This window comes from Elephantulus edwardii, unplaced genomic scaffold (genome assembly GCF_000299155.1).
Source record: "Elephantulus edwardii isolate Elephantulus edwardi_28Jun2011 unplaced genomic scaffold, EleEdw1.0 scaffold00038, whole genome shotgun sequence".
Lineage (NCBI taxonomy): Eukaryota > Metazoa > Chordata > Mammalia > Macroscelidea > Macroscelididae > Elephantulus > Elephantulus edwardii.
In genome coordinates, this window is record NW_006399788.1 from 6,374,504 (window position 1) to 6,390,057 (window position 15,554).

General features: G+C 38.3%; 1 protein-coding gene across 1 annotated transcript in view; it reads left to right on the top strand.

Moving 5' to 3' along the window:
- The window catches only part of PIWIL2 (piwi-like RNA-mediated gene silencing 2), a 143,366-nt gene that overhangs the window by 29,070 nt on the left and 98,742 nt on the right, over positions 1 to 15,554 (top strand). Inside the window, exons 6-9 of the mRNA XM_006884830.1 lie at positions 809 to 926; positions 1,515 to 1,639; positions 6,222 to 6,302; positions 6,602 to 6,715. Coding sequence (XP_006884892.1) covers positions 809 to 926; positions 1,515 to 1,639; positions 6,222 to 6,302; positions 6,602 to 6,715 — 438 coding nt within the window. The remainder of the gene's footprint in view (positions 1 to 808; positions 927 to 1,514; positions 1,640 to 6,221; positions 6,303 to 6,601; positions 6,716 to 15,554) is intronic.

Sequence of the window (15,554 nt, forward strand, 5' to 3'; positions counted from 1 at the left end):
TTGGTCCAGTGGTGAGAATCTTTGTCTTCTTGACATTGAGCCTCAATCCATATTGTAGGCTGCAGTCCTTGACCCTCTGCAGCAGGCGCTTCAGGTCCTCTTCAGTTTCAGCAATAGTGTTTAAGAAAATATTTTTTAAAAATGTATTAATGCATTAAAGTCAGAATTAACTAAACTGTGTCTGACCCATAGGCTTTATCTGGCCCACTGTCTTTTTTATTGGGATACAAGTATACTCATTTGTTTATATTTGTCTTCTGTGGCTTTCCTGGTACACCAGGCAAGATTGAGTTTTGACAGACCATATTGTCCATGAAACTTATCATTATTCTTTCTTTACAGAAAAAGTTTACTGACCCTGATTGAAATTTGGATGAAAATACATTGATATATTAAAACAGTTATGCCCTAATGATAGAATTTTGTAAATTATAGGTTGTTAATAATTTCTTTCCAATACTTACATATATATATTTTGTTGTTGTTCTTATACTTATATTTTCTTTCTTTTTTGGATTTTTTAATTGGCTTTTTTTAAAATTGACTTTTTAAAAAATTTATTAATTTTAATGAACATATATTTAATTGACATTTTAATGAAAGCTTACAGAGACTTTGGATTTACATTCAATGTTTCTGAAGTTTGTGCAGTGAACAAGTATCCTTGCTTCAAGACTTCTTTTTTAAACAGTTATAGTTTAATTTTTTTTATATGACCACTAGATGGAGAAGCAGTTACAGATTTAGACAGTAGGAGTCAATTGCTGTTTCATCCACACTGATGTCAAATTCTCTTGTCTTTTTCTAGCCCCAGCGTGGAGTGCAAAAGCATGCGGTTTAGCATGTTGAAGGACCATCAAGCTGTCACTGGAAATGTTACCGCTTTTGATGGATCTATTCTTTATCTGCCGGTTAAACTTCAACAAGTGAGAACAAATAGGACATAATAGTGATAGAATACTTTAGTTAAAACATAAGGATGCTCTGGTGCTTTGACTAGTGGAAAATCATAGAATCCTTGAATGTTTTAGTTTTGACTTTTTATTATTTGGAAAACTTTTTCATTTGCGTTCTCAAGAAATACCTTTTTACATGAGAGGAGTGATTGGAAACCTTTGAATTCAGTAATAAATAATATTTTAAATTCCAAATTCGTTACTAAGTTTGTATTACCAAATTTCTTAAATTCAGTTTGCAGCTGTGGTTTTGTCCAACATGGCTAGTAAAGTAAGGAGAAAAGTAGAAAAATTTGATTGTTTATGATGTCATCTGGCACACAGTTGGATTAGAGTAAAACTTGGCCAATTTTGTAATTTCTTTTTATTTTGTTGTTGTTGTGTGTACTGTTGAGTTGGATCTAACTGGCACAGGAGGAGATTACCTCTCCTTCTCCAGAGGAGCATCTGGTGGATTCGAACTGTGTGCCTTCAGAATTGCAATGCAGCTTCTTGCCAGTAGGCCACCAGAGTGCTCTTGTCATTTCTTTGTGTGTGTGTGTATATCTATCTGTTAAGGGTCTTGAACTAACAAGTCAGAGGAAAACGGATGGTGCTGAGATCTGCATTAAGATTCAGTTGACAAAGATCCTGGAGCCCTGTTCTGATTTATGCATCCCTTTCTACAATGTCATTTTCCGTAGGTAAGGAAAAAACAACACATATTTTCAAAAGATCTTTCTTTTTAGCTGTAGTCTTATATTTGTACTAATGCTCTGATGGTATTACAATATAGTTGGATGTGGAAGCATTTAATAAACAAATATATGATTTTTGAGGTTGTTGTTGTTTAATGCCGTCGAGTCATAGATGACTCATAGCGACCCTGTGAACGAACAGCCTGAGCACTGTTCGTACATAGAGTTTCCAGAGGCAAGCCATTTTGGAAGCGGATGCCCCTCCTAGTTCCAGGCTTGATTTAGTCGGGAAGCTCCAGCCAACACTGTCCACCATGGGTGCCCATTACCACGATTGGCACATCACTGTCACAGGCTTCAGCATCACAGCAACCACGAGTTACCTACCTCTGTACAGCAACGCACAGACCAGTGCTATACCACCTTCGGCTTGGTAATATTATAAAAAATTATCTCACAAATCATAGGCCAGAATTAGATACATTAAAGTAGCTGGCTAAAGGAATAGTATTTCTTAAGCTGAAGGAAAGAAAGAATACCAAAACAACTATGAGATACCATCTCACCCCAGTAAAAATAGCAAAATTTAGCAGAACATCAAACATCAAATGCTGGCCAGGTTGCGGAGAAACTGGAACCTTTATTCTCTGTTGGTGGGAGTGTAAAGTGGTGCAACCACTATGGAAGGCAGTGTGGCGCTTTCTCAAAAAGTTGCAAATAGAAATACCATTTGACCCAGCAATTCCACTCCTGGGAATATACCCCAAAGAGACCATAACTGCCACCCAAGCAGATAGATGCATACCCATGTTTATCACAGCTCTGTTCACAATAGCAAAGAGCTGGAAACAACCCAAGTGCCCAACAACAAACATGGATAGGGAAGCTCTTGTGTAGCCACACAATGGAATACTATGCAGCATTGAAAAACAAGGAACTCATGGAATATTATCCAAAATGGATGACCCTGGAGGACATTATGCTGAGTGAAATATCTCAGTCACAAAAGGACAAATATTGCATAAGGCCACTGTTGTAAAATGGGACTGACATCAGGGATGAGGAAAGACAGAAAAGAAGGGGAGGAATGATGTCTATTGCATTGGAACAAATGAGGGAGATAACTGTTTAAAAGAGATATATGACTGGGTATTTTTGTCATTACAGAATTCCAGAGTGAAGGCTAGAGGGATCGCATAACAATGAAAGAGTTTTTCTTTCTTTTCAAGGAGAGGAGTGAATTGGGGGGTGGGGAGAAAAGTGCAATAATGAATGACTGGGAACTCTTAAGTCTCTGTAAACTTTCATTAAAATGAGTTAAAAATTTTTAGAAAATAAATAAAAACTAAATTCAAGCCACAAGTTGTAATGCTTAATGGAAGAAGTATACAGTCATTGTACCAGAAAGAACTGGATGACACTGAAAAATTTAAAGAGACAACATAAGAGCATGAGGCAGTGGTGATGTAGGAGGGAGGAATTGCAGGCTATTCTGACAGAATTGGCAAAAAATAAAGCCCTAGGACTTGATGGAATAACAGTTGAATGGAAATACCAGTATTTCAGCTGCCCTGCATGTGCTCACCAAATTGTGCCAAGAAATCTGGAGGACAACTACTTGGTCAACTGACTGAAAGAGATTCACATTTATTCCCATTCCAAAAAAAGGTGACCCAACAGAGTGTGGAAATTATTGAACAATATCACTAATATCACACACTAGCAAAATCCTAGTGAAGATTATCTAGAAAAGACATGAACAGTACATTGATAGAGGACTACCAGAAATAATAGACTGGTTTTAGAAGAGATCATGGCACTAGGGACATTATTGCCAATGTCAGATGGGTCTTGGCAGAAAGCAACGAGTGCCAGAACAATGTCTATCTGTGTTTCATTGACTGTGCAAAGGCATTTGACTGTGTGGATCACAATAAATTGTGACTAACCTTGAGGAAAATGGGGATCTCTTACTATTCGACCCAGCAATTCCACTACTGGGAATATACCCCAAAGAGACCATAACTGACATCCAAGCAGATATATGCACACCCATGTTTATTGCAGTTTTGCTCACAATAGCAAGGAGTTGGAAAGAACTTAAGTGCCCATCAAGAAATGAATGGAAAGAGAAGCTGTGGTATATTCACACAATGGAATACTATGCTGCATTGAAAAACAAGGAACTCATGCAATATTATTCAAAGTGGGTGACCCTGGAGGACATTATGCTGAGTGAAGTATCTCAGTCACAAAAGGACAAATACTGCATGGTGCCACGGTTGTAAAGCAGGACTGACCTCGGGGTTGGAAGGAGACTGAGAAGGATGGGTTCAATAATGTATACTGCATTGAAACGGGTGAGGGAGAAAACTGTGTAAGAGGGAAAATTCTTAGGTATTTTTGTCATGACAGGAGTCCAGAGTGAAGGCTGTATAGTGGAGTGGACCTGGGCAGAGGGATTGTAAAACAATGAAAGAATTTTTCTTTTACTTTTCCAAAAGGGTAGTGTACTAATGGGGAGGCGGGGAGGGGAGAAAAGTGCAACAAAGAATGAATGGAAATCCAAAGTCTCTGTAAATTTTCATTGAAATTAATAATAAATTAAAAAATTAAATTAAAAAAATGAGAATCTCAGAGCACCTGATCTTGCTTATATGAAACCTATACTTGGACCAAAAAGCAGTCCTCAGAACAGAGCAAGGAAACATTGCATGGTTGAAAATCAGGAAAGGAGTGCGTCAGGGATGCATCCTGTCCCCATACCTTTTCAAGGTGTATGCAGATCAGTTAATTTAGGAAGCAGGGCTTTATGAGGAGGAGTGTGGCATCAGGATTGGAGGAAGACTTATTAACAATCTACAATATGCAAATGACACAACTTTGCTTGCTGAAACTGAGGAGGACTTGAAGCACTTGCTTCAAAAGGTCAAAAGACTGTAGTCTTCAATATGGATTGAAGCTCAACATCAAGAAGATGAAAATTCTCACCACAGGCCAGTTGGCAGCACCATATTAGATGGAGAAGAGATTGAGGTTATCAGTTACAGCTTGCTTGGATCCTCAGTCAACACCAGCAGTCAGGAAATAAAAAAGATGAAGTGCATTGGGAAAATCTGCTATCATGGAACTCTCCAGAGTGTTGAAAGAGCAGCGATATCAGTCTAGATAAAAAGGTGTACCTAATCCAGGCCATGGTCTTCTCAATTATTTGTTATGCTTCAGAGAGTTGGACAATGACTACGGATGACAGAAGAAGAAGAATAGATGCCTTTGAGTTGTAATGCTGGAGAATAGTCTTGAACATATCCTGGGCCACCAAGAAAACAAAGAGGTCTGTTTTGGAGAGGGTGAAACCAAGTCTTTCCTTGGAGGCTAGGATTTAAAGCTCTGCTTAACTTACTTTGGGCATGTGGCTAGGAGAGATCAGTCCTTGGAGAAGGACGTAATGTTTGGAAGGGTGGACAGACAGTGCAAGAGAGGGAGACTCAGGATGAAATGTATTGATACAGTCAGTACCTGGGGTGATAGGGGTTTGTGTGTGGGAGTTAGTGAGTTTGGCTCAGGACAGGGAAGGATTCAGAGATGCTGTACATAGGGTTGCTATACATCACAGGCAACTCAATGGCACATAAAAATGGTAACATACTATGACATGTTTGGAAGCAGGGGCAGCATCTACTTCCTAAATAACATGCCTCTGGAAACTCTATGAACTTTGATAAATGTTGATAGTCATAAGAAGGGCTTCCGGCCTTTTTTTCATAGGGTCTTTATGGGTTCAACAAAGGAGGGTCTTTATGGGTTCAACAAAGGAATAATATTCCTTTGGAATCCTTCCAGAACTTGAGAACGCAACCTTGTTTCTACCAGGAACACACAACATTGTTTACCATATGGTTAGTTACCATTTTAGAAATTGACTATCTTGCCTTTTTAGTTAATAATTTCAAGTAATGGAGATTGAACCTTAGACATAAATTAGGTTTTTGGTGCTCTCAATGTAAAAGTTGGGCCTGAGGGATTTTATTTTAATCCCTTGTTGCTGTATTTTGGAGGAACATTCTTCTAAGTAGTATAGCACTTCTGTCAGATTGCTGTGCTGAGGTAATCTGGTTTTGCTGTAACATTGAACCCTGTACCATTGGAGTCTCAAATGCCATAATGGAACAACTGTGCCATAGGTGTGTCAAACACCATAATGGCTACCCAACATGGGCAGTGTTTGGTGGAGCTCCCAGATTGATTCAGGTTTGGAAGCAGGAGTGGCCACCACTTCCTAAACCACGTGTTTCTGGAAACTCTAGGAACTTGGAGAGATGATAGTTACAGAAAGGCTTCAGGACTTTTGTTCATAGGGTTGCTATGAGTCGTGCTCGACTCTGACAATCAACAACAACAAGCAACAATAAGAAAAGACTGCAGTCTATGCATATACCCCAAGATTCTTTGTGTGATTTTTCTCAACATAAATGCTATATTCTGCAGAGAGGAACATTTGTGACCTTTCAGACTTCCAAAACAAAATGTAGCTAAGAGCAATGGAAGCTATCTTCTGTTGTAAACCCATTCTTCATTTTCATTTCAGGGTTATGAAACTTTTAGATATGAAACTTGTGGGAAGAAACTTTTATGATCCTACTAGTGCCATGGTACTACAGCAGCACAGGTTGGTGGGTTCCCTCCCTTCACTTTCTATAGTTGTAAGAGATTTTTCACTGTAATTGTCAGATTTAGTACCAAAACTCCAGCAGTATTGAGTTAAGTGAGTATATTTGTCAGTTAAATCTCATTCTTGGTTTAATTGTTTTTGGTAAGCTCACAGTGATTTTGACTTAATTTATTCCTGTTGTTTGTTGTTAGTAAAGAATTGTAACTGCTAAATATTCTTTCAAATTTTGGATAGAAATATCTTTGATTATTTTTTTTAGAATCTATCCTTGGACTAAAGACCAATTCTCTTTAAAGATTGCAGATATGGCCAGGCTATGCAGCTAGCATCCGAAGGACAGATGGAGGTCTTTTCCTGCTAGCTGATGTCTCCCATAAGGTCATTCGAAATGATTCTGTGCTGGATGTCATGTGAGTGAATGGTGGGGTTTATGCTTAACATTCTAACATTCTGAAACATTCAATAATAGCAGTTAATATGAGTTGGACCTTGTGTTTGAATCCTTTCATTGTAGAATAGAACAAGGATACCAGATAAGCACCTGAATGCAGATCTGCTGTATGTTCACTGAATAGGGATTTTATTTAAGTCTCTGGTTAGGAAGATAGTAGTGTATTCATTAATATGTACGTACATAATTTATTAATGTGCACATATTTGGGATTTTATTTAATGATTTTGTTGTTATGTGGCTCAAGTCGCCTTGAACCCATAGTGACCCCGTGTATAGCAGCAGCTCTGAACCCTGTCCTGTCCTGAGCCAGTCTCACTAATTCTGACACACCAGTCCCCGTTGCCATTGTATCAGTCCATTCAGTCTGGAGTCTTCCTCTCCTGTGCTGTCCCTCCACCTGTCCAAGCATGTTATCCTTCTCCAAGGACCAGTCTCTTTCCTGGCCACGCCAAAAGTATGTGAGACAGAGCTTCAAAATCCTTGCATTCAAGGAACAGCCTGGTTTCACCCTCTCTAATACAGATATTCTTGTTCTAGCAGTCCATGGTATATTCACCACTCTTCTCCAGCACTGTAACTCAAAGACATCAATTATTCTCTCATCCTTAGTCATTGTCCAGATTTCTGATGTATAGCAAGTAATTAGGAAGACTATGGCCTGGATCAGGCACAACTTAGTGGCTAGACTGACATCATTGCTTCTCAGTGCTCTGGAAAGGTCCCTGACAGCAGACTGATCTAATTCAATTTGTCTTTTGATTTCCTGACTGCTGGTGCCAAGAGTTAATTGTGGAGCCGAACAAACTGTAACTGTTAGCAATCTCCATCTCTTCTTCATCCATCATGGTGCTAACAATTGGCCTAGTGGTGAGAATCTTTGTCTTCTTTATGTTGAGCTTCAGTCCATTTTAAAGCCTATAGTCCTTGACTTTCTGCAGCGAGCTCTTCAGTTCCACCTCAGTTTCAGTAAGCAAGGTTGTGTCATCTGCATAACATAAGTTGTTGATGAGTCTTCCTCCAATCCTGAAGTCACATTTCTCCTCATAAAGCCCAGCCTCCTGGATGATCTATTCTGCATATAGATTGAAAAGGTATAGATAAAGTATGCGTACCTGACACACTCCCTTTCTGATTTTGAACCATGCATTGTTTCCTGCTTTGTTCTTCAGACTGCTTCCTGTTTCAAATATAGGTCAGAAAACATGGACTTGGTGACAGAAATGAGGCTGGGGATAGAATGATAGAATTCTGCACAATGAATGATTTATTTATAGCAAATATCTTTTATAAGAAACATAAATGCAGACTATACACATGGATTTCACCTGATGGTATGTACAGAAATCAGATTGATTATATCTGTGGAAGAAATCACTGGAGAAGTTCAATATCAGCAGTAAAAACTAGGCTGTTGCTGATAGTGGAACAGACCATCAACTACTCATAATCAAGTTCAAATTAAAGTTAAAGAACAGATTAAATAGATATGGAGAAAGGACACAACCTTGACACACATCTTTTCTGATTTTAAAGCTTGCAGTGTTCCCTTGTTCTCTTTAAATGACTGACTGATCTGTGTCCAGAGTTTGCATGAGCCAAATAAGTGGTTTGGAGTTTCCAGTCTTCTCAGTGTTACCCACAGTCTTTTTTGATCTACATGGTTGAATGCCTTTACATATTCAACAAAATACACATAACCATCTCAGAGATATTCTCTGCTTTCAGCCAAGTTCTGACATCAGCAGTAATACCCCTTCTTCCATGGCCTCTTCTGAATTCATCATAAAATTCTGGCAGTTTCTTCTTGATACCCTTGTTCCAGCTGGGTTGTTTTTTTGTGTTTTTTTTTTGTTCCAGCTGTTTTTAAATAATCTTCAGAAAAATTGCTTGCATGTGATACTGCTCAGTATTTCTACACTCTGTTTGATAAATTTTTTAAAAAAATAGTAAATTTGGATTTCTTCCCGTAGCTTTGCCAAAGAGCTATCTTTTCCAGATGTCTTAACATACACTAGTGAGCGCGCCGAGGGCTGCACCTGGTTTTCTGAGATACCAGTTGGTATTCCGTCAGTTCCTAGGATCTTATTTTCTGCCCATGTCTTCATTGTATCTTGAATTTCTTAAGTACAAAAAGTTCTTGATTATGTGTTACTTCCTGAAATATTTGAGGGTCAACCAAATCTTTTTGGTACGGTGACTTTATATATTCCTTCCATTTCTTTTGATGCTTCTTTCATCATTCACTATTTCCCATAAAATTATTCATTCTTGCAACTTGAAGTGTCAGTTTTTTCTTCAGTTCTTTTAGCTTAAAAAATGCCAAGCGTTTAACATACTGTTTTTCTTTCCTGTTGAGGTGGAACGAACTCATAGCTGATCCTCTGGTGGGTTTTCAGAAGCAGTAATTACATGGGCGGAGATTGCTTATCTTTCTCTCCTTGAGTTCTAACCACATGCCTTCAGGTTGGCACTACAGCTCCTTATCACTTGACCATTAGCATTCCCTGTTGTTGTTGTTAAGTGTCCTCTAGGTGACTCTTCGGACCCTATGAATGAAAGACCTGGACACTTGTATAACTTTAATCCTTTCTCCAGGTACAAAGCATTCCCTAGCATTTAAAATACTCTTAACTGGAATCCAATTATATACTAGTCTTGGGATACATTGTTTAACAAAACAAAAGAATCTCCTTTCCCTCAAACAGCTTAAGTGTTTTCAGATAAACAATAAATCCAGTAAGTAGGTTGTATAATACATTAGAAATTAGAAGAAATATGAAAAGGGAAAAGTAGAAAACAGTGTTGTGAATCAGGAGTATGTGGTGAGGAGGAGTATAGAATTGAATTTTTAGCTAATTTGAGGGAACAGCAACAACAAAAACAGAAAAGCAAGAGAGTTAACTGTTCGAATATATTGGAGAAGGAATTACTGGCAGAAGCAACAACTGATGAAAAGACCTTCAGATGGAAATATGCCTGGCTTCATCAAGGAGCAGCAAGTTGGGGGTAGAACAAAATGAATTTGGTAGGAGTATTGGACTAGAAAGTAATTGGATGGAGTAACGGGTCATATGGGACATAATAGATTATTGTAAAGATTTTGGTTTTTACTCTAAATGAAATAAAAGGCTTTTAATAGAGGAGTGACATGACCTGACTTAAATTGTCAAAGGATCACATCAGTTGCTTCATGGAATTTGATGAAAAAAGGGTGTAAGTGGGGAGACCAATTAGACTGCTGTAGTAGTAATCGGTTGAGAGATGAATTGTGGAAGCTAAGGAGGAAGTGATGAGAAGTGGTAATATTGTTAGATATATTTCAAAAGTAGAGCTCAAGTTGATTTCCTGACTTACTGTGAGTTTTTTGATTGAGAGATTGAGGTTCAGAACATTAAAAACTTTTGAACGTGTAAATGTTTTATCTCATTTAGAATGTAGCTCTGTTATGGCAAGCCATATGTAATTTGTTGTGTACCTGAAATAGTTAATAAATAAAAGTATATGTCTACAAATATATTGCTTCTTTGTTTTGCTATCTCTTTTCTGCTTAGAAAGATGTAGTTATTTTAAGATTTATTTTTATTTTCAGGCGAGCTCTGGTGGCCTAGTGGCAGGAAACTGCACTGCAATCCCAGAGGTGCGCGGTTCAAATCCACCACATGCTCTGCTGAAGAAGGAGGAACAATCGCCTCCTGTACCAGTCAGATCCAATTTGACGGTACACATATAAAAAGAATAAATAAATAAATAAATAAAATTTATATTTATTTTCAATATTTTAAACAGTCTAATTTATTTTGATACATTTGAGATGATCATCATAGTTGTCTTGGTACTAGTCTGCAATTTCTTTTAAAAAAAACAGCCGATTTATAAATCACTGACTTTATCATATACTAAAATTCTTGGATTTGTTTCTGGATATTTCATTTGGTTTGTTGATCAAAACCAGTTGTGTTTTAGTTACATTTCTTTTCAATTTTATTTTATTAATTTTAGTGAACATTTACAGATTTTGGATTTTCATTCATTCATTGTTGCACTTTTTTCTTTATCCCTCTCTTCCCAGTTCGCTCCTCTCTTTGAAAAGCAAAAGATGAACTTCTTCGTTGTTATACACCCCCCCAACCCCGACCCTGCCTCCCTCCCCCATCCCGCCCCGAGTGCACTCCACTATGTAACCTTAATTCTGGATTCCTGTGATAATCATAATATGCTGTCATATATCACTTTTAAACTGTTCTATCCTTCATCTGTTTCAATTCAGTATACATAATCGATCCAGTTTTTCTGTTTTACCCCAACCCTGATGTCAATCACTTTCTACAGCAGTGGCACCATGCAGTATTTGTCCTTTTGTGACTGAGATATTTTACTCAGCATAATGTCCTTCAGGGTCACCCATTTTGAATCATAGTGCATGAGTTCCTTGTTTTTCAATGCAGTGTAGTATTCCATTGTGTGAATATACCACAGCTTCTCTTTCCATTGGTTTCTTGATGGGTACTTAGGTTGTTTCCAACTCCTAGCTATTGTGAACAAAGCCGCCATGAACATGGATGTGCATATATCTGCTTGGATGTCATTTATGGTCTTTTTAGGGTATATTCCCAGTAGTGAATTGCTGGGTCAAATGGTATCTCTGTTTCCAATTTTTTGAGAAAGCGCCATACCACTTGCACCATTTTACACTCCCACATTAGTTACTGTTTTATAGTAGATTTTAATATCTGTCAAGAAATTCTGTTTTTTACATTTTTATAATAAATGACATTTTTTGGGTGGTTTTTTGTGTAATTTGGTGGAAATTTTTAAAAGGCCATTTTTTTGATTGTCAGTGACTGGAGAGATTCCTTATAATCCTTTCAATTTAGAAATATGGCATGTTAGTGAAATGTATTTATTTTAATTAAAGTTTTAGTAAATGATCAGTCCTTAGTTTATTATGATGCAAAAATAAATACAACACAGTTAGCTATGTAGTAGGATTTATAATATATATTTATGCTGTTGATAGGTTCTGTTGAATTGGGTATGACCCATAGCAACCATGTGAAAAAAAGATGTGAACTCTGTTCTGTCCTGCACCATCTTCACACTTCCTGACACACAAGAGCCCTTTGAGTAGTCACCATGTCAGTCCACCTAGTTGCTGGTCTTCCTGTTCTTCACTGACCCCCTCCCCATCCTTCCCAACATCATATCCCTCTTCAAGGAATAACCCCTCCTAGCAACGTGGCCCAAAGTATGTGAGACAAAGCCTTGTCATTCCTGACTCCAAAGAGCACTGACTTCACCCTCTCTAAGACATCATACCTGTTCATTCTCTTGGCCATCCATGGGATGTTCAGTGCTCTTTTCCAACACAGTGGCTCAGTGGCGCCAGTTCTTTTTCTGTCATTCCTTGTCCAGCTCTCAAATGCATAGCAAGTGATCAGAAAGACCATGGCCTGAATCAGATGCACCTTAGTCTCAAACTGACATCATTATTTCTCAATAATTTGGATAAATCCCTAACTGCAGATTTTCCCACTGTAGTGCATCTCCTTATTTCCTGGCTGTTAGTATCAAGGGATCAATGATAGTACCACCCTAGATCTAAGCAAGATGAAGCTGTTGACCGTTTCAATCTCCTCTCCATCCATCATGATGCTACTTATTGGTCCAGTGGTAAGAATTTTTGTTTTCTTGATACTGAAACACAATCCATATTGAAGGTTGCATTCCATGATCTTCAAGTCCTCACTTTTAGCAAACAGAGTTGTGTCATCTGTATTATGTAGGTTATTGGTGATCTCCCTCCAGTCCTGATGCTTTACACCTTGTTATAATAGTACAACTTCTTGAATAATTTGATCAGCAAATAGATTGAATAGGTATGGAGAGAGAATACAACCCTGACACACCCCCTTCTCAATTTTAAACCATGCAGTGTGTTCCCCTGCTCCGTTAACACAACAACCTCCTGGTCCAGGTTCCTCCTGAGCGCAATTAAGTGCTCTGATATTTCCATTCTTTTCAATGCCAGCCACAGCTTGTTATGATCCACAGTCAGATACCTTTGCATAATCAATAAAGCATAAAGACACATTCTTCTGATATTCTTTACTTTCAGACTGGATCAGTCTGACATCAGCAATGCTATCCCTGGTGCCACATCCTCTCCTAAATCCTATTTGAACTTTTGGCAGTTACCTGTCTATGTACTGTTCTATACATTTTTTAATGATCTTCAGTAATATTTTGCTTGTATGTGGTATTAATGATACTTTTCAATAGTTTCCACATTCAGTTGTAAACATATGTATGTGTATGTGTCTATATCTCTATCTATCTATCTATCTATCTATCTATCTATCTATCTATCATGGCCCTTTGTGGTTAGTGGTTTGTTTTGGACTGCTAACTTTATGGTTAGCAGTTTAAATCTGCTAGGTATTCTGTGGACAGCCTGCTATTGTTAAGGTTTATTTTTAATATATAGATTGTTACTACCTAATTTTAAAAAATTAGATAGCTTGTTATAGTAGTGGTGTTTGGCAGGGTTTTTTTTTCTTTTTACTTTTTTATGACTGCCTGACTGAACATATTGACCTCTGTATTTATTGATACTGGGCAGTGTTTTGAGAATTGTTAATTTTATTTTAGTTAGTGTTACATAGTACTCGGTTGTGGGAATGTATAATTTTTTAACCTTTTTGATGGACACTAGGGTGGTTCCCAACTCTTTTCTGTTGTAAATAAAGGTGCAGTGAGCTTAGGGTGTGCATATATTTGTTCATGTGGCAGCTCTAATATCTTTAGAATACATTCTTAGTAGTGGGATTGCTTGATTAAATGGTACTCCTCATTCCAATTGGCAGCATCAGGATGGATAGTGAAGAGATTGAGATTGTTCACAACTTTCGTCTGCTTGGCTACACAGTCAACACTCTCGGCACCAGTAGCCAGGAAATTAAAAGGTGCATTGCCATGGGAAAGTCTGCTGTTAGGGACCTCTCTAAAGTACTGAAGAGCAATGGTGTCACTCTGGAGACCAAGTGCGTCTAACACAGGCCATGGTCTTTGCAATCACTTGTTATGCATCAGAGAGTTTGACAATGACTAGGGTGGATAGGAGGAGAATTGATGCCTTTGAGCTTTGGTGTTGGAGAAGAGTATTGAGGGTACCATGGACTGCTAAGAAAACAAACAGATTCATTCTGGAGAGGGTTAAACCAGGCTGCTCCTTGGAGGCAAGGATTCTGAGGCTTCGTCTGATATACTTTGGACATGTTGGAAGGAGGGACCAGTTCGTGGAGAAGGACATCATGCTTGATAGGGTGGAGGGACAGCGCAGGAGGGGAACGCACTCTAGGAGGTGGATTGATTCAGTGACTGGAATAATCGGGATGGGTGTGTCTAAGACGGTGCGATTGGCACAGAACAGAGCAGGGTTTAGGGCTGTCGTACATAGGGTCACTATGAGTTGCAAGCGACTCGACGGCACATAAAAACAACAACAAGAAGGAAGCACCAAATTGCTATCTATACTGGACGCATCATTTTAAATTTCTAAAAGCAGTTTATGAAAGTTCACATCTCAACACACCTTCACCAGAACGTACTGTTTACTATCTTATTGAACTTTTCAATCTTTATCGATCATGATGTTGTTTATTGGTCCAGTGGTGACGATTTTTGTCTTCTCAATGTTGAGATGCAATCCATGTTGAAGTTCCTGATCTCTGATAGCAAGCATTTCAAGTTCTGCTCATTTTCAGCAAACAAGGTTGTGTCATCTGTGTAATGCAGGTTATTGATGAGTCTTCCTCTGATCTTAATGCCACGTTGTTCTTCATAGAGTCTATCTTCTTGAATGATTTGTGCAGCATACAGATTTAACAGGTGTGAAGAAAGTATACAATCCTGATGCAAACAATTCCTGAATTTAAGGTGTGCAATGTTCTCTTGCTCTTGTTTGAACAGCAGCAACTTGGTCTAGGTATAGCTTTTATGTGAGCATAATTAAATGTTCTGGGATTCTAGTTCTTCTCAACATTAGCCATAAATTGTTGTTCTCTGCACAGTCAAATGCTAGTGGAGAAAAGATTGAAATTGTCAACAATTTTATTTGGATCCCCAGTCAACACTTTTTGGTACCATAGTCAGGAGATCAGAAGATAAATAGCATAGGGCAAGTCTGCTGTCAGGGACCTCTCCAAAGTACTGAGGAGCAGTGATACCAATTTGAAGACTAAGGTGCACCTGATTCAGGTCATGAGCTTTTCAGTCACTCACTGTGTATCTAAGAGCTAGACAATGAATAGAGATAAAAGAATTATTCATGCCTTTGAGCTCTGGTGTTGGAGAAAAGTACTGAACATGTCATGGACTCTCCAAAGAATAAACAGAATGTGCAATCCGAATGCTCCTCGTAGGCAAAGATGACAAAACTCCATCTTACATATTTAAGGCATGTTGTGAGCAGAGGCTATTCCTTAGAGAGGGACATCATACAGTGAAAGAGAGGAAGACCCTTAATGAGGTGGATTGACAGCATTGGGCTTAAATGTATCAGAGGTGAAAGGAAGATACAGGATAGGACATGGTTCAGATCTGTTGTTCATACAGTTACTGTAGTTTGTACTTGATGGCACCTGACAACAATAACAATCTTTTTTTTAAATTGGTTTGTTGTTGTTGTTGTTGTTATGTGCTGTCGAGTCGTTTGCAACTCATAGCGACCCTATGTACAACAGCCCTAAACCCTGCTCTATCCTGTGCCAATCTCATTGCCTCTGACACACCCATCC